The sequence below is a fragment of the Nelumbo lutea genome, chromosome 7 (assembly GCF_056320005.1).
Source record: "Nelumbo lutea isolate HS-2025 chromosome 7, American lotus-T2T, whole genome shotgun sequence".
In the NCBI taxonomy this organism is placed as follows: domain Eukaryota; kingdom Viridiplantae; phylum Streptophyta; class Magnoliopsida; order Proteales; family Nelumbonaceae; genus Nelumbo; species Nelumbo lutea.
This window is the reverse complement of record NC_142690.1, coordinates 27,561,208-27,586,125: the sequence shown is the minus strand read 5'-3', so window position 1 is coordinate 27,586,125 and position 24,918 is coordinate 27,561,208. Positions and strand designations below refer to the sequence as shown.

The following is a 24,918-nucleotide window of genomic DNA, read 5'->3' as shown; positions in this document are numbered from 1 at the left end:
GTTTACTTCCTAATAGGTGTACTCTATGTAAAGCTGATGGGGAAACTGGTTACCATCTTATGGTTACTTGTTCGGTTGCTAAATCAGTATGGGAGTGGACTTTTTCCCTTTTTAGGTGTGTTTGGATTCCCCCTGGGGACGTCCAAAGCTTGTTCTCTTCTTTTTTTTTCAGATGGCTGAAGAAGAGAGGGAAGATTATGTGGAGAAGCATTAGGGCAGCAGTGTGTTGGACCCTATGGGAAGAAAGAAACTCACGAATATTTTCAGACAAGGAAAGAACCCTTGAAGACTTATTAGATCTAATACTGTTAAGGGTGGCACATTGGCTGAAAACTATGGAGCTGTTCTCAGATTATTCTGTGGCTGATTTGGTAAGAAATTGGAAAGAGATAGCTTCCTCTGCCCTATGTAAGAGGACTTGTAGTCCTTCTTGGTCCCCTTCTCCCTCTGGGTTCATAAAACTGAATTTTGATGGCAGCTGCTTAAGGAACCCAGGGCCTTCTGGGGTTGGGGGTGTGTCCAGGAATGAGGATGGGGCTATCACTGCTATGTTCTCAGGCTCAATTGTGGAAGGAGACTCTCTTAGGGCTGAGATTCTTGCAGCCCTGGAAGGTATCCAAAGAGCAAGAGAGTTGAACATCAGATGTTTGGTCCTTGAAGGTGACTCGGAAGTGGTGATTAAGTGGCAGAAGGAAGAAGACAGCGGTTTGTGGAGTCACAACAATGAGAAGAAAAAATTCAAATGGTTGAATAGGGATATTGTGGTGCATTACAGCTGGGTGAAGAGGACTGCTAATTCATTTGCTGATGGGTTAGCCAAGAAAGGGGTGAATAGGGAATCTATTTTTTGGGCTAACTTTTGACTTTCTTCCACTGTATTCGTTGGTGGGGAGTTAAGACATTTTACGAACCCTTTTGTACCTTAAGTTTCACATAGTTTCATATCATTAATAAAGTTTATTGTTACTGATAAAAAAAAGTGTATCAATAGTCATAATATTATCCAAGCATAGAAATCATGGAATTGAATCTACCCTATATTTTTCTTTGTTATTTCTCATGTATCTATCTTTTGTAAATTTAGCTCTCTTCGTCCAAAGTTGTGTTGATTCTACATTCTGGCTACTTGATTAAAACGTGTTTTTCTTAAATGCAGAAGTTATTGCCGCAAGTATGTAAACTTATATAAAACTAAACTGAATTTTCTCCGACAAGAACTGGTATGCGCTGTTTTTTTTTCCTTTTTATATTTGTATTTACCATAGTGGATGAGCTGTTGATGATAAGCTTTTAATAAGCAAAAACTGCCTTATAGTTTTCAATATATTATTCCTGAGTTTCCTTTCTTATTGTCTGGAAAAGTAGTTGGATTTGACTTCTTTTTTCCTCTTCTTCATCTATGTCCACATTCTTTTTGTTGTTTTTGGGTTGCTGTTGGCAAAAAGGAAAAGTTTGGAGATATCGATTACTGAAGGCTGATACTATAAAATTGAATGGTCTCTTTCTTCTATTGATCTGGTTCAATTCTCTATCAAATGTGTATAATGAGGTATCCTGACTGGGAAGTGCAGAAAATTAAGAAGCACATCAAACCTGAAAATGACCATTATTAACATGTTACTTTTTTCACAATGAACAGAAAGTATGGTATTGCAGCAACTAGCAACAGTTAAATACAAGTATACAACAAAACATGAAGATACATGAGAGTAGAAAACCCAGTGATAATAATTCATGGCTTTGGGAAAAAGTTCATTGCTTTATTAATTCCTTAGTAACATTTCAATAACTCAAATCCAGAACAGAGTTCTTTTTATTTTTTTAGGGAAAAAGATAAACATATATTCATTGATCAAAAGGGGGAAGGATGTACATTAGAAGATATACAAATTATCCGCTTAGGAAAAAAGGCTTTGAAAAAAAAACACCCACTTAAGTATGACTGTATGAGGCATTGTTTTCGTACTATACAAAAATCCCTTCCCAACCCAGATTTAGCTAAACCGTCTGCTAACGGATTCAATTCCCTGGGAATCTATCTTAAAATGCAGTTCATTGATGCTGATTATTCTTGCATTTCATGCAAAAAGTGGAAGATCATCCAGGGGCCAGAATCAGGATTTGTTTGCCCAATTTATGGCATTCCTTGAGTGTCCTACTGCTAAGGTGCTGATATGCAGAGATATGACTTTAAGGCTCTTTAGAAGGGCATGAGTCTCTACCCTTACTGCATGTGTTGCTGGGATAGGGCCACTTTACACCCAAATGATTTCACCATTCATTCAGTGTAACAGGCCTCCTATTCCAGCCTTAGGAGAAGCTTCTAGGGTTTTTCTGAAATTACCATCAAAGTTATATAAAATGTCCCTCTCCTGCCTGGGAGGAAGAGGGTGTAGACACTGATTATTAGCTGGGGCAGTGTGTGATTTGAAGTCAATTTCTTTGCAAATCACCTAGATTCAGACCTATTAACAGCATAAGTAACAGCCTGAGTAATACCCTTCGAAAAGCATCTGCATCTCCTTCTGAACTTGAAATTCAGGCCATGCCATTTGACAATGAAATCTCCAACAGAATTTTGGGGTGTCAAACTGTAGTTTATTGAATTAAGGAAAAATTGCCACAAACTTCTTGCAACCTGACAATTTATGAGATGTCCTGTGGATTCCCCATCTCTATAGCATAAAATACACATTAGGAGAGATGTATCAAGCCAAGCGTTTTCTTCTGAAGATTGTCACAAGTATTTACTTTACCATTAGCCACCTCCCAAATGGAGGAGATACGAAGAGGAACTGTGGAGAGCGAAATCCAGAACAGAATTCTCTCCCATAGGATAAGGATAATACGGTCTTCTGTGTAACTAAGGAAACAGATGGGTAATCTTAGTGGAATCATTACTTGTATAGCAAGTTTGACTTCTTAACACCCAATTTGAATCACCCTTCACATTGAGAACTAGACATACTGGTAAACTTAAGAAAATCTAGAAACATGACCCTCAAAGAACTAAAAGAAACATCAAACATGACCCTCAAAGAACTAAAAGAAACATCAAACATGACTCAATCAGATATTCTGCACACTCAGATAGTCAGATGACACATTACTCCCATGATGTTGACTCTGGTAGGCTGAAGCAGTAGACTCAAGCTGATAGATCCCATCTTTCTCACAGCCACTCTCAATCATATTCCTTGAAGCCAGATCTTGAAAAACACAACAATCACGAAAGAATGCTACTGAACAGTTTGAACTTATAGTAAGACTATTGTAGGTAGCCTTTCCTTGGATGCAAGGTGGTGAGGTGTAGAGGATTTATAAGTGACGAGTACTGACAGAAAGTAGATTGGTGTTTAATTTTGGAACATGTATGGCAATGTAGGAAAGTGAGCCCATCAGACAGAAGCCCTAATATCTCCCTTCTTTGACACAGGAGCAAGAGACCCATTGGCTATGGAGACTTTATCTCTACTCAAACACAATTGATAAGAATGAAATAAGGTAGAGATACTACTCATATCATCAGAAGCTCTGGATCTATGATGCAGGGAATATCTAAATTACCTGTGACTGAAGCTAAGTTGGCAGTGGTTGTTACACTTACACCTGAGTATGCAGACACACTGGGAGGGCAATGTGCAGAAGATGTAGAACTGCCAGTCATACTGCTCTCAGTCTGTCTATTATATTCTTTGTACTTTTCTATCTTTGCCCTGACAGCATTCAATGTGTCCCAGGAAGGTGTAAGAATGGAGCGATCACAGGATGCAACGTTAATTTTATTAGCAGTCCCTTTCTTGTTATCATTCTTCCTGAACCTTTGAGGCCTTAGATATGGGTGCAGCTTCCAACCAATGTTTCAAATGCGGAGGCATTTCACTGCCTGGAGGCGTGAGGCATGGTTCAGAATGTAGGAGGTGTGAACCTCCTTAAGAGGAGGATGAGGAGGAAGGAGGAAGAAGAAGAAGTGGAAAGACGATCTCATTTATTTTTGTTTATTTATTTTTATGAAAGATGTCTTGTATTAAGAAGAATGAAGAAGCGTAACACTAGCTGAAAAGGGTTTCCCTTCCTTTCCTTTTCTCTCTTTTTTTTCCCTTCTCTTTCTTTCCCTTCCCTTTCATTTCTTTCCTTTTTTCTGTCTTCTTTTCTTCCTTTCTACCTTTTTGCATGAGGCGTGCATGAGGCATACACCTCTGTTACAGCTCATGCAAAAGGCATATGAGGTATGCGCCTCTTGGGCCTGAGGCATACACCTTCGAGGCATCAGCGCCTCTGGCATACACCTCAGGGTGTTTTGGGGGCACCTTGTCTGGAGGCGTGCCTCTAGGTGTTCGTCTCCCACACCTTTTAAAACTCTGCTTCCAACATGTATCATGTGTGTTTTGTCTGTTTTACTTCTTAGAACTTAGATTGCTGTCAAACATTGGACGTTGAACGCCAAACCCATTGTGGGTGTTCTTAGAAATCAGATCTGTTTTTCATTTTTTAACTTTGTTCTACGATAATCAAATCAAGAAGGATTTAATTTGATGTCCGATTATTCAACTAATCAAATTTAAATCTAGGGATTTCTAGATCTGTTGGATTTGAATTGAATCTGGATATGCTATATTTCTTAAAGAATTGAATTCGGATAAACCCCTATTTGAATTTAATTATCTCTGTTTGCACCCTTAAACAGCTTCAGACAAATGGGAATTATTGTCAATCAAATTCGATGGTAGCAATTATACTCTATGGTAGTTCCACTTCAGTTTTATGTTGAGGGCCAAGGACTTTGGGGTTATGCGGATGGTTCAATGGCCAATCCTAATGAGTCTAATAGCAAAGGGGTGAAGCAGTGGATGATAGACAGTGCAAGAATTGCTTTGTGGATTCTTTGTTCGATTGACACTGACATAGATATTCCAATGAGAGGCCTTACGATTGCAAAGGAGATATTTGAATACATGGAGAAGGTCTACCAACAGTCCAACCTCTCTAGACAATACCAAATTGAAATGGAAATCTTCTCTTACACCTGAGGGGAGAAGAAGATCCACGAGTACTATGTTGGTTTTGTTAATCTGTGGACTGAGTATGAATTAGTTATCATCAGGGGATTCTCTGTCAGCTTGTCGTGTCAAGATTATGAAGGAACATTTGATAAAAGGAAGATCATGCATTTTCTAATGCATTTACGGCCTGAATATGAAGAGATTAGGTAAAATATTCTGAATATGGATACTCCCTACTTAGGCTGAGTATCGAGCTATGTCTTCTGTCTGCAGTGAAATTGTGTATTAGAGATCTTCTTGGTGATCTTCACATTCGGATTCTGGGCTCTATTCCCATTCATGTAGATAATGTCAGTGCCATCAAGGTTGCCTCTAATGTTGTTTTTCATGAACACACTAAACACATAAGAGGTTGATTGTCACTTCATCAGAGATCAATTCCTTGCTAGAATCATCACTTTTCCCCATGTTTCATCTGGTCTTCAACTTGCTGACATCTTCACAAAGGCGTGTCCTCGCCACAAGTTCCTAGCTGACAAACTGATGCTTCTAGCTTGGCATCAGTTTGAGGGGGAGAGCAGGTGTAGAAATACTATGGGCTGACTTGGTTGGGAGTATCACATTGTCATGTATCTTATATACAGTATCTTTTATTTCTCTCTTGTATATACGACTTTATCTTATTTGTTTTAGAGGACATAATTGTCCTTTCACTCTATTGTAATCACATGATATATAATACAATTCTTTGGATGTGTGAACTCAAGACACACCCTTTCAAGTTCTCTGTGTACTTCGAACTGTCTCTATCATTAGAATGGACTTTCTGAGTGATTCTTCTCAATTGGCCTATATATAATCTTCTGCAGTAAGGGTCAAAGCATACGAAGTTGTATGCTTCATCGAACAGACTGTTTTTTGAAAGCAAGGGGTTTTACAAGGTTGAATGCTTCTTCGTGAAATATCTTTGTGCTGTTTATCCTTCTTAAACTTTCAATGGTTTGTGTTTCTATGTTGGTTGATACATTTGTTGTATTCACCTGTTGGTTGTTTTCTTCTGTAGAAATGTTATTTTAGTGTATTAATTGAATACTAAATACCTGTGGAACAGCAAGAGTTATTTTTATTCCTTTTTGTTTCTGTTTGATACATTTGTTGGTTGATGATGACTAGCCTGTAGATGAAATTACTCTTCTGCAACTGGAGCGGATGGAGAAAGAATGTGATGTTGATGATATCCTGAGATACAGATCCATTGCAGAATGTGAGTTGCAGGTATTGGAATTTTTTTGTAAAGGAATCGGCTTCAATACATAGCAAGGTTTTTGATATGCAATTCTTGCCCTTATATTGAGACTTATTTATTAGTTTTTTTAAGTGGAATATATACACATATATATATATATATATTATATTAATTAAATAGGGAGGAGAAGAAACATGTGCTACACAGACTGAAGCTCCACAGGCAGGGCTTGTCCCCCTTATCCCAATAGTCATGGGCCAAACAATTTTGCAAAACAAAGGAAATTTCACCTACAAAATGTTGGATATACAATAATTAAGGAGGGGTAGTCATCCACAAAGCTCTTTGCTGATCACACCTCTAGCTAGCCTAGTTGCAGTTCAGTTAGTTGACCTCTGGGCTCTGCTGTACTGCCTCAAGTTTTTTGTCCTGCTAGATTATATCCTCATTGATTCGTATCAATCCAATAGTTTTGCCATTATTCTTGACTGCATCAAGAAAACTGCGATCTAAATTTTTTCATAATAAACAAATAATTCAATAAAATAAAAAATGTGATGTGAAATCACCTGAAAGGAAAAATAACCAAACTAAAAGCAAACAATAAAACTCCTCACTTATAAATCCTCTACATTTCATCACCCTGCATCCAAGGCAAGGCCACCTACAATAGGGGCAATACAGAACCCACATCATCATACACAATCAGCCTCAACCCCTAACTACAACACATCAGCAGCTTCAAAATATCAGGCCTCATCCATGTCATTATCAGGCTCAGGAAGCGAGTGGTCAGCATCTCCTCTATTCTTTTTTTCCTACTCTAAAAAATTTCTCTCAGAAAACTCCTCCCTTCTCAAGAGAAGCAAGTGCAGTGATACTTACCTGGACCTTCTGTTCAATTACTTTCTCCAAATCAACCTTTATCTTTCTTGTTTAAAAATCACCTCAACCTCATCCTCTTGCATTTTAGTCTCCCCCTTATTTTCTTCAGACATTATCTCTGATTCTTATACAACATCCTTCTTGAGATTGTCCATAGAAAATTCTGAGCTTGCATCTAATTGGCCATCTGATTAACCTAACAGTTATCTCTGCTTAGGGTCAGCTTCATCAGATTGACCATTACCACTTCATGTATTATCATAAGGAGACATCTTATGCTTCTCCCTCTCATGCACATTTCTAGATGCTCTAATGCAACTTCACCCTCCTCACGATCACCATGCACAGACAAACCATCTGAAGTTCTTTGCTGGCACTCCATCTTTTGGAATAACATCAGGACAAACCAACGTATGTCCACCCAATTTCCTCTCAACTAATTATTCAGCAATAACTCCTTACTGATTACTACTGTGCAACATGGAAGTGCGCTTGTCTTTAATCACACATTCTCTTGTAGACCTTCTTGCAACTCTTGCAAAATTTGTAACCCCAAAGGTCCAACTTTAAAAGAGAGAAAACTCTTGAGATAGGAGCTGAACATCGTACTTTATGACAATTAGTGAATCTCTTCACAGCATTTGACCTCTTCTCTAAATCTAACTCATCAACGGCTTGTGTTGAAACCTTTACCTTGATATCTTTGCACTCCAAAGTAAAGTCTTTAGAAATCTTCTTAATCCAGCCCAGGTGTACTGCAACCTAGCCAATAGGAATCTCAATTTTCTCAATGACCAGAGATGATTCAGATTCTAGAGCAGACACCTTCATCTCTAAATTTCCTTTGTATCTACCTTGATTCCTATTACCTTCCAACAAAAAGCCAGAAGTCCATTATTTTTCTCCGAGACCAAACATGCAACCACTGGCATCTCCTTTTCAGCTCAACTAGGAAATGTGAGGTCTTGGAACAAGAAGTCTAGAGCAATGCTCTGAAAATCATAATTGAATTGTAAGTTGTAGAGAAAGTTAAATTGAATCGAATTGTGAACCATATCGTAAATCATAAGATTATTTCTATTTTTAAAAATTCCCAAAAAATAAATATAGATATGCTAAAAGGCAAAATATATATATATAGAGAACTGATTATACTTTATTTTTATCCTTATCTATCATATATGTACCTGAAACAATAGAATTTACCACTTACACAGTAGAATTCTAAGATGATATGATCAAATAATCCACATACAATGACTCTTTATCTTCCATATAATAGAAAATAAACTGAATATATGGTCTTAAATAACACAACTAGTAAGGTCTTTAAAACAAGTCACCCTTGACAAAACTAAATATAAACAAAACAAAATGACAAAGTAAAGAACTAATTCTTAATTGAATTGATTTGAATTGCAGTGAATCGCAAGAATCGTATAATTTGTAAGATTTATGAATCAAATTGTAGGATTTAAACAGGATTCAAACAAAAATCATAAGATAAAACGATTCAGACATAAGATTTGAATCAGAACCCTTGGGATTCATCATTCAAATCATGAATCATATCATAAATTGTAAGATTTTGACAACATTGGTCTAGATGTCCTTTGATGGTTCTGATTGTTCCGACTAACAATGATGGTGATTTGGGTTCTTCAGGTATGCAAATGTAGTGGGGACGTTAGGGGTTGGGTTAGGTTGTAGTTTGGTTATTGACTTTTGATGGTGATTTGTCCTGGGAGATCTTTTGCTTGCGCAATTTCAAGGGGTGTGAACCGGACCAGGCATAGAACCGGAGAAGGGAGAGGTTCATGGGTCTGAGGTTCAACTGGGGTCGAACCGTGATGACATGGCATATATATATATATGAATGTATGTATGTATGTATATGTACATATATACATGTGTTTGTGTGTGTGTGTAATATATATATATATATATATATATATATATATATTATATATATCATGGGTTCAAATCTTGTTAACCACATTTTAAAATTTCAATTAGTTAAAGAACTGGGTGGTTTTATGAAACCAGGACTGGGCCACCGGTTTTCCGGTTAAACTGGCCGGTCGGCCGGTTTTCACTGGTTTTTTAGCAAAAGCGGTTATTGGAGTGATACCGAACTGACCAAGGTCCCGGGGCACGGTTCAACTGGTTTGGTCCGCTTTTCTAAACAATGGTGGTAAGGTGCTTCTTTTGTTAGTATATAGAAAAAATAGATATCTCACATCCTCAAACTTTTGTTTATGTAACAAAGGTTTTTCATATGGTAACCTATAGACTTCAAATGGTCAATTGTCAAAATACCATCAGGTTACTGCAGTTGTGTAAAAGCCTCAACTCTTGGTGGAGTAGGGTAGCACCAAATCTCTTGTTTCTTATTTGTGTGTCATAATAAGGCTTAAAAAATAACTCTGAACATCTGTTTTCTCCTTCTATAATCTGCTAAATCGGACTAATTTAATTGCTTCTAATTGGGTGAATAGGTTGATACATTTCTCCACCTCTCTAGTCAATAAAGAAATTTTAGGTTTTGGACTATTTACAACCTGTTACCCTCTAAACTCAAGCATTGGGTTATCATAATTTCTTTATACTCAATCTACACAGTCTTGGCAGAGATGACACAATTTGCCAACTCACACCATTTGTCATATATGTACCTGAAACAATAGAATTTACCACTTACACAGTAGAATTCTAAGATGATATGATCAAATAATCCACATACAATGACTCTTTATCTTCCATATAATAGAAAATAAACTGAATATATGGTCTTAAATAACACAACTAGTAAGGTCTTTAAAACAAGTCACCCTTGACAAAACTAAATATAAACAAAACAAAATGACAAAGTAAAGAACTAATTCTTAATTGAATTGATTTGAATTGCAGTGAATCGCAAGAATCGTATAATTTGTAAGATTTATGAATCAAATTGTAGGATTTAAACAGGATTCAAACAAAAATCATAAGATAAAACGATTCAGACATAAGATTTGAATCAGAACCCTTGGGATTCATCATTCAAATCATGAATCATATCATAAATTGTAAGATTTTGACAACATTGGTCTAGATGTCCTTTGATGGTTCTGATTGTTCCGACTAACAATGATGGTGATTTGGGTTCTTCAGGTATGCAAATGTAGTGGGGACGTTAGGGGTTGGGTTAGGTTGTAGTTTGGTTATTGACTTTTGATGGTGATTTGTCCTGGGAGATCTTTTGCTTGCGCAATTTCAAGGGGTGTGAACCGGACCAGGCATAGAACCGGAGAAGGGAGAGGTTCATGGGTCTGAGGTTCAACTGGGGTCGAACCGTGATGACATGGCATATATATATATATGAATGTATGTATGTATGTATATGTACATATATACATGTGTTTGTGTGTGTGTGTAATATATATATATATATATATATATATATATATATATATATATCATGGGTTCAAATCTTGTTAACCACATTTTAAAATTTCAATTAGTTAAAGAACTGGGTGGTTTTATGAAACCAGGACTGGGCCACCGGTTTTCCGGTTAAACTGGCCGGTCGGCCGGTTTTCACTGGTTTTTTAGCAAAAGCGGTTATTGGAGTGATACCGAACTGACCAAGGTCCCGGGGCACGGTTCAACTGGTTTGGTCCGCTTTTCTAAACAATGGTGGTAAGGTGCTTCTTTTGTTAGTATATAGAAAAAATAGATATCTCACATCCTCAAACTTTTGTTTATGTAACAAAGGTTTTTCATATGGTAACCTATAGACTTCAAATGGTCAATTGTCAAAATACCATCAGGTTACTGCAGTTGTGTAAAAGCCTCAACTCTTGGTGGAGTAGGGTAGCACCAAATCTCTTGTTTCTTATTTGTGTGTCATAATAAGGCTTAAAAAATAACTCTGAACATCTGTTTTCTCCTTCTATAATCTGCTAAATCGGACTAATTTAATTGCTTCTAATTGGGTGAATAGGTTGATACATTTCTCCACCTCTCTAGTCAATAAAGAAATTTTAGGTTTTGGACTATTTACAACCTGTTACCCTCTAAACTCAAGCATTGGGTTATCATAATTTCTTTATACTCAATCTACACAGTCTTGGCAGAGATGACACAATTTGCCAACTCACACCATTTGTCTTCCTGAAACCTTTTTCTTGGCCCTTCTTTTTGGTGGAAAGTAAAATTTAATTAGAAGAAAAAAGGAATTATAGTCAGGTAAAGGCGTTTGACCTTGATGCAAAACATTACAAAGAAATGAGTAACTGGACAATTTGAAATCCTTCCTTAAGCAACATGTCCAATGAAATCTGAAGTTGGGTATAACAATTAAGACTGTTAGTCTAGACCCATGACTTGATGTAATGGTAAAATCTCAGGTTGTCAAGCATGAGAATGTCGGTTCAAGTCTGAGAGCAGCCATTTTGTGTTGAAAAAATGCCAGAGGTTAGAACCGTATCCAGTCCACCCCACCAAGACCCTGGATAGCTGGGACCAACATTGGGTAATGGCCTTTAGTGTAGACCCATCACACTTGAAATTCCTGTGACATCAGCAGGTGAAAAATGAAACCTCATAATACCCTTCAACTCACATATCCTGTAATTTGAAGATTATGACTTTACAGGCCCACTCAACTCTCAGAACATATATTCTCCCTGTCACTCTCCTCAACAAGGACTGCTTCTCCTCAAATCTCCAGTCTTCTTAGCTATTGAGCTTTACTCATTACTCTGTCTAAAATCGAAATCTTCACATTTTTTAGGTTTACAAACTCAATCACCATTTCACTAGATGAAGCTTTTTCCTATTCCCTCCTACAAGGCTACAACCAATAATAAATGCTGTTTAATAATTTCAATTTGATTGACATCTCTGTGAAACTTAAGGAGAGAATGATAATGGATCAACATGCTAGAGTACTCTAGAACAAATTAAATCTGTCATCAAAAGATATATAGATGTGCGTATGTTGTACCAGAGGTTTTTTCAATCCATTTAATGGTAGGTTGCGAAATAGATGATGGGCTTTAGTACCAATTGGAAGACGCAAATAAAAAAGGGTAGTATACAAACTTGACATCTCATCCCCACGGCAAAATCCTCAAGTACGTTTTAGCCTATACCTTACACTCCATTCATCATACTCTTGTTAAGGTTCACTAAGAGACCAGAAAATTACTTAAATATTCGTAAAAGAATCATCTAAGAGTTTGCATATGCTCTTCTGATGCTTTACAGAAAAGTGTATGATTGGCATATCGAAAATGTAGAAGAACCAGACTATCCAAATCAACCTGCCTTCAATCATGCCTGATTCTTCTCCTCTCTTAATTATCCTGAGTTGGACTTAAGCCAGCAACACAAAAAGCAATGAAGAAAATCGAATCTCTTTGGTGTATACATAATGACACTTGAAAATAGGATGGGAATTTGATGATTGACAAATAGGATGTTGGTTAATACAATCCTCTAGTAGTGTTGTCCAACTGCACTATCTGAATATCATATACAGATATAAATATATTCTGGTTTCTGCTATTTCTTATGATTCTAGAATTCATTTTCAGGAGTCTCTGTTGAACTCTGCATCTTCCAATATGGGAACAAATGGTACCAATGTTTCCATGGAAAAGCAGCAGAATGATGAATGCTTATTGAGCAGGTCCCGTGGATGGCTCAATTGGTTATCCCTTGGCGTGCTAGGTGCTGGAGGGACAGCAGATTCCAGTCAATTTTCTGGTGTTGTTTCAGATGAAGTAATTAAGGTATTTCTGTTAATTTCTGCTGTTATTTAAGATTCATGGTTGCCTTCCCTTCAGGTGTTCAGTGAAGTACCCAAATGCATTCCTTTTTGTGAGAATTATGCATTGGATTTTTAGCATATAAATACTAACATTTTCTGTTTTGACTCTTTATATAAGTCTCATTGTATGGTTTCTCTTTTTACATTAACAGTTTGTATATGCTCCCATACTTTTTGATACTAATGGATGTTGACCTTACTGTTTTATTTTATATAGAATTTCTTCTTAAATTTTATGGCTTTTCTTGAGCAGGATATTTATGAGGCAACAAAATTTCATCTATTGCCTTCAGTTGATGGTGATGCCTCTAGTGGAGATAAAACCTATGTGTCTAATATCAAGTTCAACATTCATCAAATTAATGCAACAATTGGAAAAAAGTATGATTTCTGCTTGTCTGCTTAATTTTGTTGTGTTTTTGTAGAAAATATATTAGTTATTGTTTAATGTTTATTATTGGTTGCATTATTTCAGTAATTTGTCTTGTTTCTAGAAAGTTTTGAGATTTCTATAGTGCAGTTTTAGTACCATCTTCCATAGAGGTCAATGTGGTGCTTTTGTGTGATATAATGATATTGCAAATTTTGCTTGTTGGTTTTTAATTTTTGGTACCAAGGAAGGTTTTGCATAAGCAAAAAAGCCATCAACCAGTGATTCTAGCAGTGCAAGCTTGAGCCTATGATGCCTAGAAATGGATTTAAATACTGACACAAATCCGGAAAATGGGAAAACGACTCTCCATTTCCTAAAAGAAAAGTCCACTTTAGTCCTTAAAAATTGATCTTTTCATTCTTTTTTCTTTATATATATGTATATATATATATATATATATATATATATATCTAGTGATTCAATTGCTCCACCCATATGGCACTATACCAAGAGACCATGGATCCACTTGGATTGGAAGTGGTAAGGTGTTAAGTACCCCTCTCTCCAAGCTGCAAATGACAGCTAATTTTTAAAACACAAAACATGATGTGAGGTGTTTCACTGCCTCGAGGCATGAGGCATAGTTCAGAATGTAAGAGGTGTAAGCCTCCTGAGCACAAGGAGGCATATGCCTCTTGAGTGTTGCTAGAACCCTCCTTGACTTTCATGCACCAGCAAACCTTTTGGGTGGAGGCGGCCAGCACTGCTGTGCATCTTATCAACCTTCTTCCATCATCTATCCTTTGGTAACCTGTCCCGACATTAGTCCCTGTTTAAGACTCCTCCCGACTTACCCACGCTTCATGTGTTTGGTTGTATCTGTTTTGTTCATCTTCCTCGACATGAGCGCACTAAGCTACCTTCTCAGTTTGCCTTGTGTCCTCCTTAGTCTCATTGGGTTAGAATCTCTCAGAATGTGATGTTTCTTGAAAATCTCTTCATTTTTTCAACATATCACAAAATTTTGTGTTCCTTTAGTATCTATCATACAACACTTTGAGCTTGCAGGTACTTCAGAAATGCCAACTTCTACTTAGTTGCTGCACCAACTTTATTTTAGGAAGCGGCTAGCAGATCCAACCCCTACACTCCCAACTTCTCCTCATCTAGAGCATGGTGCCACATCCACTCCTACGCCTGTAAGTACATAATCCCCTCCTATTCATACTGATGTTTCTACCTTGCATTGCTCCACTAGAGTCTCTAGACCACTTGACCGCTATGTTTTCCTTCAGACCATAGTTCTTTCTCTGCTGTGCTGTCCACTATAGATATCCCTCGGTCTTTCTAGTAAGCTGTAGCTCACACTTATTGAAGAGATGCAATGGATGCTGAAATAGTTGTTCTTCTTGAAAGTGACACTTGGGAGTTAGTTTGTCCTTCTCCTGATACCATAGTTATAGGAAGCTGGTGGGTGTATTTTGTAAAGTTGAAATCTTTTTTTTTTTGATCAATAACACTTTCATTAATTCATCAGTAGAAAATTTACAAGTGGAAGACAAACACACTTATCTTCCAAGAGTCACAAAGAACTTCAAGAAAGGAAAGAAGAAAATACAAAGATACAAGGACACTAACATTACAACTTAGCCCAAAACAAGGAATCCCCTTCTGCCCCTTGTTTTGCTAAATCGTCAGCTAGGGAATTAGCTGATCTCTTAATCCAACATGTCTTAATTTCCATCACCCGCACCAGCCATTTGAATTTCCTCTTCTCATTGTTATACTTCCAAAGATCATTTTGTTCTTTGGTCAGCCACCCTATCACCACCTCTGAATCCCCTTCAATTATAAGTTTCTTGATGTTCAATTCCTTAGCTTTCCAGACTCCTTCCATAACTGCACATATCTCAGCTCTAAGGGAGTCACCCACTCCAATTGGGCCTGAGAACATAGCAGAGATGACCCCATTTTCATCTCTAAAAACACCCCCGATCCCTGATTGTCCCGGGTTTCCCCTACTGCATCCATCAAAGTTTAATTTCAAGAATCCACTAGGTGGGGGGGGGGTCCAAGCCACACTCATTACTGACTTGGTCTGCGTGCAACTTGCAATTTCACCCCACTTCCTCAACATGTCATCCACAGTGTAATCTGTGAATATTTCCAGAGATTTCAGCCATTGTACCGCCCTAAACTGTATGATAGCCCTCAATTCTGCTGTCCCTCTCTGAGTTTCTGAGAATATTCTGGAGTTCCTTTCTTCCCACAGTGTCCAACATACTGCAGCCCTTAGTCCTCTCCACATTGTCCTTCCCCTTTTTAATCACCACCTGAAGAAGGAGGGGGCGAAAAGGCCCTGTATGTCTGATGGGAGATTCCAGCTGCATCCAAATAAGGAGAAAGCCCAATCCCACAATGACCTCGCGAAGTGGCACGACACCATTAGGTGAAAACCAGTCTCCCCATCTGCTTTACACTGAACACACCATTGAGGTGACAAGCAAGTATTGGGTCTCTTCTTTTGGAGTAGATCACTAGTGTTGATTCTTTCCAGATAGGCTTCCCAACAAAATCTACCAACCCTAGGAGGTATAGCTTTGCACCAAACCTCACCAACAGGAAAAGGGAACATGGTAGGACTAGTGGACTGACTTAAGACTTTGAAGAACGAAGCACAAGAGAAAATGCCATTGGGGTTAGGTGTCCAAATTCTAGAATCCGCCCTAGTGGGGTCTAAGACAACATTATCAAGAAGTGCAAGAAGGCTCGAAATATGGTCAAAGTTTGAATCCCTCAAATCCCTTCTTAGACCCAAGTTCCACCCAATCCCAGAAGTGGAAGAGGACAGGGTGGTGAAAGACGAGATCGGCTCATTTTTCAAATCAGAAAGAGCGTACAAAGACGGAAACTGATCCTTTAGAGGGGCGCTCCCCACCCAGGTTTGTTCCCAAAATTTTATGGAGTTACCGGAATTCAAGTCATACCTGATATTAGGAGTGAAAACTGGAAGCAGGTCATGAATGGCTTTCCAAGGAGAGTTGCTTGTGATCCTAGCTTTGATTCCAGCGTCCCATCCATTGTGCTCCAGCCCATGAATACTTTCCACTATTCTAGCCCATAGCTTCTCCTTCTCCATAGGAAACCTCCACAGCCACTTCCCCAACAGAGCCATATTCCTTCTCCTAATACTCCCAAGCCCCAAACCACCACACGACTTACTCTTGCACACTATTTCCCAGCTAACTCTATGATCCCTCTTCTCTTCTCCCGGCTCCCGTAGGAAATCTCTCATTAACTTCTCTAATCCGTTAGCAATCTTCACTGGGATTTTATACACCGACATGAAGAAAATGGGTAAGTTAGCAAGCGTGGCCTTAATTAATGTAATTCTCCCGCCAAGAGAGAGGTAATTCTTTTTCCAGGATACCAATCTTTTTCAAACCTTTCCATCACCGGGTTCCAGAAGCTCTCTCTCTTGGGATTGTCACCTAATGGTAATCCTAAATAGTTCAGAGGCCACCCCGTGACTTCACACCCCAACACTTCAGCACTCCTCTGATCTCTCCCTCCTCCAAATTCACCCCCACTACACAGCTTTTCCCAAGGTTAACCTTCAAATTGGATAGTTGCTCAAACAGTTGTATCACCGACTTTAAATTCCTGATAAACCTCACATTACCACCTTCACAAAACAGAATCGTGTCATCAGCAAACTGTAAATGTGTGAGGGGGGTTTCCATCCTCCCAACCCTCCAACCTCTAATGAGCCCCCAAGAATCTGCTATGTGAATCAATTTCTCCAAAACCTCCGCAATTAAAATGAACAAGAAAGGAGAAAGGGGGTCTCCTTGTCTTATACCCCTACTGGCTGGAAAGAAATCTACCACTATCCCGTTCACTATCACTGAATAATGACAATTCCGGACACAACCCATGATCCACTTACACCATCTAGCCCCAAACCCGAATTTGGTTAAAACTTTCCTCAAGAACTCCCAATCCACCAAGTCATAAGCCTTTTCCAAGTCCAGCTTACAGACCACTCCCTTCATCTTATCCCTCTTAAAGTTCTCCACACTCTCATTAGCAGTTAAAATCTGGTCTGTAATTTGTTTTCCACTCACAAAAGCTTCTTGATAGTGTTCAATGATATCCGACATTACCTTCTTCAGCCTCAAAGACAACACTTTTGCAATGATCTTGTACAAGCTATTCACTAAGCTTATTGGCCTAAAATCCTTTGGGTGGGATGCATATTTCTTTTTGGGAATTAAGGCTATAAATGTAGAGTTCACACCCAGATTGACAATTCCTATCCTAAAAAACTCCTCAAACACCCGCAAGAGATCATCTTTCAAAATTTCTCAACAATCCTGATAAAAAGCCATTGTAAACCCATCCGGCCCTGGAGCTTTTGTTCTATCCATAGAAAACACAGCCTCCTTGATCTCTTCTATATTAAAGCTTCTTTCCATCCTTCTCCTATTCTCCACCCCTACATCTGGCCAATCCAAACCTTCTACTCACACCCATCTACTCTTAGGCCTTCTTAGTATAGATTTGAAATGCTCCACACAGGCCCTGGCAATCTTCTCTTGCTGTACTAACTCAACTCCATCTACTACCAATTTGGAGATAAAGTTCTTCCTTCTCCTGCCATCTGCTAGAGAGTGGAAATACCTAGTGTTTCTATCTCCCTCTTGCAACCATTTACATCGAGATTTTTGCCTCCAGCTAATTTCCTCCTTGTGCAGGCAATCCTCTAACTGTCTTCTCAATTCTTTCCTGAGGTCATTGTCTTCCTCTCCAAATTCACCCCTTTCCTCTTTAAAGTCAAGGCTTTCAATCTTCTTCATCAAGTCTCCCTTTCTTTCTTTTGTCCTCCCGAACTCCATCAAGTTCCACTCCTTAATTCTTGCTTTCAAGAATTGTAGTTTCTTATGGAATTTTATCCCCTCCCACTCCACCGGCGGGTTACACTCATGCCACCATTCCTTCACTTTGTTAGTAAACCCTGGATGCATAACACTATGGGCCAGTGATCCGAGGTCACCCTTGGGAGAGCTCTAGGATCCAAGGTTCCCCAATGTTCTTCCCAATCCAAAGAGAGTAGGAATCTATCCAACTTAGAGCAAATGGGTCTAGATTGGAGATTAAGCCATGTAAATGCCTTATGTGCTAGGGTAATCTCTTTAAGCTCAAAGGCATCCAACAAACTGATAAACTTCCTCATGCTTTTTGTCACCCTCTGGTTAATCTTATTGGACTCTTTCGAGAACCTTATTACATTGAAGTCCCCACCCATGCACCAAGGCCCATCCCACAAACCTCTAACATCAGCCAGTTCCTCCCACAGCTCCTTTCTCTCTCTGTAATCATTCGGTCCGTAAACATTTGTGAGCACCCACATATAATCATCCTCTTGCTGCTTAAACTTCATGGAAATCGAGTACTTTCCGATCAACTCCTCCATCCCTTCAACCACATCCCTCTTCCACATTGTTACAATCCCCCCGGAAGCACCCCACGATGGAGCCGCCACCCAGCTAATCCCCCTGGCTTTCCATACAATCCTTGCCCATTTGTCACTAAACTCCATTCTCTTAGACTCTTGCAACAGCACAATGTCTGGGTCATACCGTCTTATTACCTCTTTTATTGTTGATCTCTTCTTCGCACTCCCAATTCCCCTCACATTCCAACTAAGAATCTTCATTCCGCTTCTTTTACAAATCCCTTGCCACCTACCCGCTACTTTCCCACTTTCCTTCTATCTCCTTTTACCTCGAGCTTCTTGTCTCCTTCTACATCTCTCTTTAGTCTCTCTACTTCACTCAACCTCCTCTTCTTTGTTATGATATGCATCTTCCTCTTCTGTAAGCTTTCTTTCAACTCGTTGAAATCCTCCAGCCTACAGCCCAACTTCCCTACAAATTCTGCTATCGTGTCTTCTCTCACCGATTCCACCACCCCTACCCTTCCTACATAATCCCCTTCATCTCTGTCCACTTGCCTTTCCTTCCTCTCCTCTAGTCCCACCTCAGTTCTTTCCTCTCCAACCTTCCTCCCCATACTGTTACCTCCCTCCTTCCTTGCTTTCTCCCCGTAACCCTCTCCATATCTACCCTCATTCCTGTCCCTCCTCTCCATTAACCCCTCCTCTCTTCCTTCCTCCCCTTCCCTCCTCCATATCAGCTGCCCTTCCACATCCTTAAACACTCTTTCAATGATTTCCCACACTTGTCCACTTCTATACCTTTCTTCCCGCACCTTCCCACAATCCTTCCTTCCCCTCTCCCCCTCCTCCGAGAGCCCGCCTACTAGCTCGGCTGCATATTCATGGGCTACAGGACATGGTACAGGAACATAATCTGGAACCAAAGACACAAGAGACACATTAGTATCACAAACCGAAATCACATGGTTACCTGGGACTGAAGGACAAGCTAGAATAGGACTGCTCTCGGCCTCCTTCTCTTGTTCCGAAGGTTGGTAACCAATTGTCTTTCTGAGTTGGTTGGGAAGTACTTCTGACCTTTGGTCAACCTGGTGATCTTTCCACTCTACCCCTGGGCACCCCTAGGTAGCATATTCCTGCTCTGCTTCCGGTTCTCCTGGTTTTCCCCTTCTGAAAAACCTTGCGCACTCTGTGGTCTTGGCTGCGCGCATTCCCCCTTTTGGCTCGCGGCTGGGGATGATGATAGACCGAAACCGATGTCTATCATAGTTGAAACCCCAGTCACGTGCTTCTTTAGTGGCTCACACACCTTATAAACAAACTGGGTCGGGCCTGCTAGCCTGTTTGGGCCTTTAAGAATACCATTAGCAGCCCAGATGGGCTTTTTCTTTGGCCTATTTGTAAGCACCAGCGAGCTCACGTGACTTTTAAGAAGGTCACGCGCATCCAGCCCCGACCCCGGTTTGGTTCTAAGAGGTTTAGGTTCAAATATTCCTTGGCCCAACCCCTTTTCCCTGTTCAGAACAGTCTTGGCATCAGTTACAACCTGTGCAAAGGACCTGCCACCCTCCAGACTGCTCACTTCTTCCACACGCGAAAATCCCACCCACTGCCTACTACCCTTTTGTTTCTCCAGCAAATGTTTTTCCAATTTAGTGAAAGTGCTTTTCTTGTTTGAATCCTCCAACCCTTTCTTGCCACACAACTCTTCTTCTTCAACCTTCTCATCTCCCTCCATACGAGCCTCTTTCCAGAGCATCGATTCAGTGGATGAAGCCAGCCACACTGAGTAGCACTGCCTTTCGACTAGTACCTCTATCTTCCGAGGTATCTCCTCAGGTTTTACTCCATTCAATAAAATGGAAGCTGACCGAAGGTCTCCCCAAAAGGCCCCTCCTAGTGATCCTCCACACATCAAAGCAATGGCTTCAGCAGTTTCTTGCTTCCACAAATGAAAGGGAAGACCTAACAGACGCACCACCACTCCATCTTCAACAAAGAAATCTTTGGAGTTTGATCCCGGACACCATCTTGATACTGTGAAATTTCCAAGCTTAGCTTGGATGTTTAAAGCCTCAACTTCTACTTTGTTCTCAAGCAAATCCAGCAAAGCCTTGTTCTTCTCAAAGGATGTTAAAATAAATGTGCTCTTCAACTTTAACCTTGCTGTTAACAGATCTGCAACTTTCCACCAGTCAAGAATGGGAGCTGAAGCTTCAACTATTAATTTACTTTCCCAATCCCCTCTCTGTATGTTTACTCCCATTCTGTAATTGCCTGCCCCAGCTAACACTAAAGGAGTCTCTTGCTTAGTCTTGTTCACCATACTACTAGACCTGCTTATCTTCCTTTTTACTCATGCGTTTCAGCAGTTCACATAAGGCGCCAAGAACTGCCTTCCAGCCCTGACTTTTCCTTCCTTCTGGAAAGCAGATCATCTGCTTTCTACCCTTGCCAAAAAAATCTATCGAGATAAAATAACCTTTAAGGTTTCTCTTACACTCTACAACAACCCTTCTTCCAGATTTTGAGAAAAGCTCTTTCCAACTATTTTGCTTGCCTTTGTTACTTGCACCTTCCACAAACTCCTTGAGCCCTTCAATTACCCCCAGTCCTTCTAACAGCACCATCCCTCTCTTTGTTTCCCTGATATTCAAACTCAGCTGACCATTTAATCTCTGCTCCTCAAATAGGAGTTCCTTAGATTCAATCTTCAAAACTTTTTTCCAACGGCTCCTTAAATAAAGTTGAAATCCGGTAGTAGTCTGAATAGATACAAGGCTAGTCTGGTTGCTCAGGGATTCAAGCAAGAATATGGGATAGACTATGAGGACACATTTTCCCTTGTGGCCAAGATGACCACGGTTTGTCTCCTTCTGGCCATTTCTACAGTGAAGAATTGAGTCATTGACCAAATTGATATAAAGGATGCTTTCTTGAGTGGGATCTGAAGGAGGTAGTGTACATGAACCTCCTCCTGGCTATTGCGATGAGCCTCATCTAGTTTTTTGCCTCAAGAAGTCTCTCTATGGCCTTAAACAAGCCCCTTGTGCCTGGTTTGAGAGGTTTCAACTTGTTATAACAAATGCTAGGTTCATTCAAAGTTCTTCAGATTATTCTCTCTTTACATCATAGCGTTCTCAGGGTATCAAATTGTTGCTTTTGTATATTGAGGACATTCTCATAATTGGAGATGATCAAGATGGTATACATCAGCTCAAGCATCTTCTTAGCTAATCCTTTAAGATGAAAGATTTGGGACCCATTACTAATTTCTTGGGCTTGGAAGTTCATCATAATTCTAGTGGCTAATTCCTTAATCAACAAACGTAGTCAAGCTTGCTCACCTCATAGACACAAAGATAGTTGATACCCCATTGGAAATCAATTTGAAGTTGAGTAAGGTTGATGGTCCTCTTTTAGAAGATAACACCTTGTATCTAGGGATGGTAATTGGATTGGATTTGGTCCAATCCGATTCAGTCCAATGTGAGTCCATTATAAATGGACCAGGTCCAATCCAATCCAATGAATATTTTGGACCATTTTGGACCGGTCCAATTAAATGTCTGGACCGTCCAATCTGTTCAAATTCATTTTGATTTAGATTAGTTTCAACCCAAATTGGTCCATCACCACCTTTATTCTTATCTTATTATCAATGGACCAGATATTGGCTTAATCCAACCCAATCCAATATAAATTTATTACGGACGGACCAGGTCCAATCTAATCTAATAAATATTTTGGACCGGATTGGTCCAATGCAATATATCTTGTTGGTCCATCCAATCCGTCCAAATTGATTTTGGATTGGTCCAAAATGACATGCTTGGTCCATTGACACACTTGTATTGTCAGTTTGTGGGAAGTCTTATCTACCTCACAATGACATGCCCAGTCATCTCATATGCATTCCATATTGTAATCCAATTTGTTTCTGCTCCTCGTCAACCTCACATGACAGTTGTACATTGTATGATTAGATATGTTTGGGGGGCTAATTCCTATGGTGTGTTCTTCCCATCCACCTCATCGCATTAGCTATTTGTTTATGTTGGTTCCGATTGAGCTGGTTGTCCAGATACTAGGAGATCTACCACTAGGTGGTGCATATTTCTTGGAAATGTAAGAAGCAATAGACCATTTCCAAATCCAGTGACTTAAAAAGGCACGCCTAGGCACGTGGGTGAGGCGCATTCCTTGCCCAGGTCCTAGGCGCACGCCTGGTGTACCTAGGCATGCGCCTAATGCGCCTTGCACCTTAGCCCAGGCGTGCGCCTTTTTAAAATTTTTCGCTTTTTGCTTTTTTCTTTGAGTCTAACCATTGGGCTAGGGGCTCTGCTCCCGGAACCCCGACCATGCCTCTCGAGGCAAACCTGTACAAGTCTATGTTAGGGTCTGAAATTCTTATTTCTCACATAAAAAATAATGATTTTATAACTTTCATTGCCTTTTTATTACAATGAATGAATGAACAACATTAGCGAATGAATGAACCCCTTATTTGCTAATGTTGTTCATTCATTCATTTATTGCAATAAAATATCTTCTTAAAAGGTAATGAAAGTTATAATATCATAAGAATTTCAGACCCTAACATAGACTTGTTCGGGCATGCCTCGAGGGGCGTGGTACAAAGGCGACTCATAGAATCAAGAATGCAATATGTTTTACATCACATTAGCTACTTGAAGCAATGCAATTAAGGAGAAAAAGAGATTGTGAGTTTTACATGCTTGAAAATGCTTTATATGTTTGCTTTTATTTTTAAATTTTCATTTGAAAATACTTTACATGTTATGTTTATGTACTTTAATTTTAGATAATAGGTTTTTTAAAACATTTATTTTAACGTTTAAGTTTATATTTTTTATTAACATTATGTTTAATATTTTTTTTTGATTTTTTTTAAATTTTTTTTGAATTTTTTGACATTTTTTTTTATTTTTTAGCTTTTTCTTTTGTAATTTTGCGCCTTGCTTAAAAAAGGCATGCACTTGCCTTGCACCTTGCGCTTTGCGCCTCAAGCGCAAATTGGCCCTTGCACTTTTTTTTTCGCCTTGCGCTTTAACACTGCCACTGAAGTAGAGTATAGAGCCTTGTCCTTAGCATGTAATGAGATTATTTGGTCTAGGTGCTCCTTCATGACCCCAATATTTCTCAGTCTTCTCTTGTTCCTTTATTCGTTGACAATCTAAGTGCCATCAAGATTGCTTCTAATCTTGTTTTCCATGAAAGGACAAAGCATATTGAAGTGGATTGTCACTTTATAAGAGACCTCCTTTCTCGTGGACAATCTGATAATAGTGCCCCTACATCCGATTGAGCGAGAGTGTAGAGACAGGGATAGTGAGGGTTAATTTGTAATTTTACTTTCTTTTTGTACTATTCATTTTCTATTATTTTATTCTGTACATTAGTTATTGTACTATAAGGACAGAAGTGTCCTTTTACATTTCATTAATATAAATAGCTCTTTCGTGGTGTGGTTGTTTTCTCTAGTACAAATTGCACTGACAGTTAAAACCTACCACTTTATATATTCTAAAAGTGTTAAGCTATAGAGTAAGTATCCTTGCAGTATCTTGTATTGTATCTAATACTTATTGAATATGATATTGGTATGCTAGGCATGTACAAGTATCTAATATCATAGGCTCAAATAGTATTGTGTTTAGTGCTAGATACAATTAAACCTATGATATTTCCATTTCAATGGTTAAATTAGCCGGAAATAATTACATTGGGCACAATATAGCAAGATGTAAGTTCTATTATTGGAGGACGGGGCTAGATGGGAATATCAGAAGTTAAGCCTCTGGTATTCTCCTTACAGTGGAGATTATTTAAAGTGATAAACTGCAATGTTTGAATCTTTATGCTTAAAATAACTTGAGTAACACTAGTGTACCCATTTATTTTGACATATTGTTGAAACTGAATCTACCATTCCTTTTGATCTTGATCTCACCATTGCTGTTTAGAAAGGTAGAAGTGAATAGACATTATTCTTGTACTATTATCTATCCTATTTCATATTATTTATTGAGTTATTATCTCTTTCGTATTGAGCATTTGTGCTCACTCTTACTTCTTTCGTGTTCCTAACAGTGTCACAAAGGTTATTTC

General features: G+C 39.0%; 1 protein-coding gene across 4 annotated transcripts in view; it reads left to right on the top strand.

The window, feature by feature from the left end:
- The window catches only part of LOC148845850 (vacuolar protein sorting-associated protein, putative (DUF1162)), a 167,027-nt gene that overhangs the window by 38,458 nt on the left and 103,651 nt on the right, over positions 1–24,918 (top strand). For 2 of the 4 annotated variants that reach the window (XR_016102214.1, XM_088954901.1), the window contains 4 exons: positions 1,157–1,220; positions 6,177–6,278; positions 12,717–12,914; positions 13,206–13,333. Coding sequence is in view for 3 of the 4 variants with exons in the window: in XM_088954901.1 (XP_088811027.1) it covers positions 1,157–1,220; positions 6,177–6,278; positions 12,717–12,914; positions 13,206–13,333 (492 nt within the window). In the remaining variant the exon portion in view is untranslated. Of the gene's footprint in view, positions 1–1,156; positions 1,221–6,176; positions 6,279–12,716; positions 12,915–13,205; positions 13,334–14,393; positions 14,525–24,918 lie in introns of those variants that run through there. The other 2 variants (XM_088954902.1, XM_088954904.1) reach the window with 2 other exon arrangements.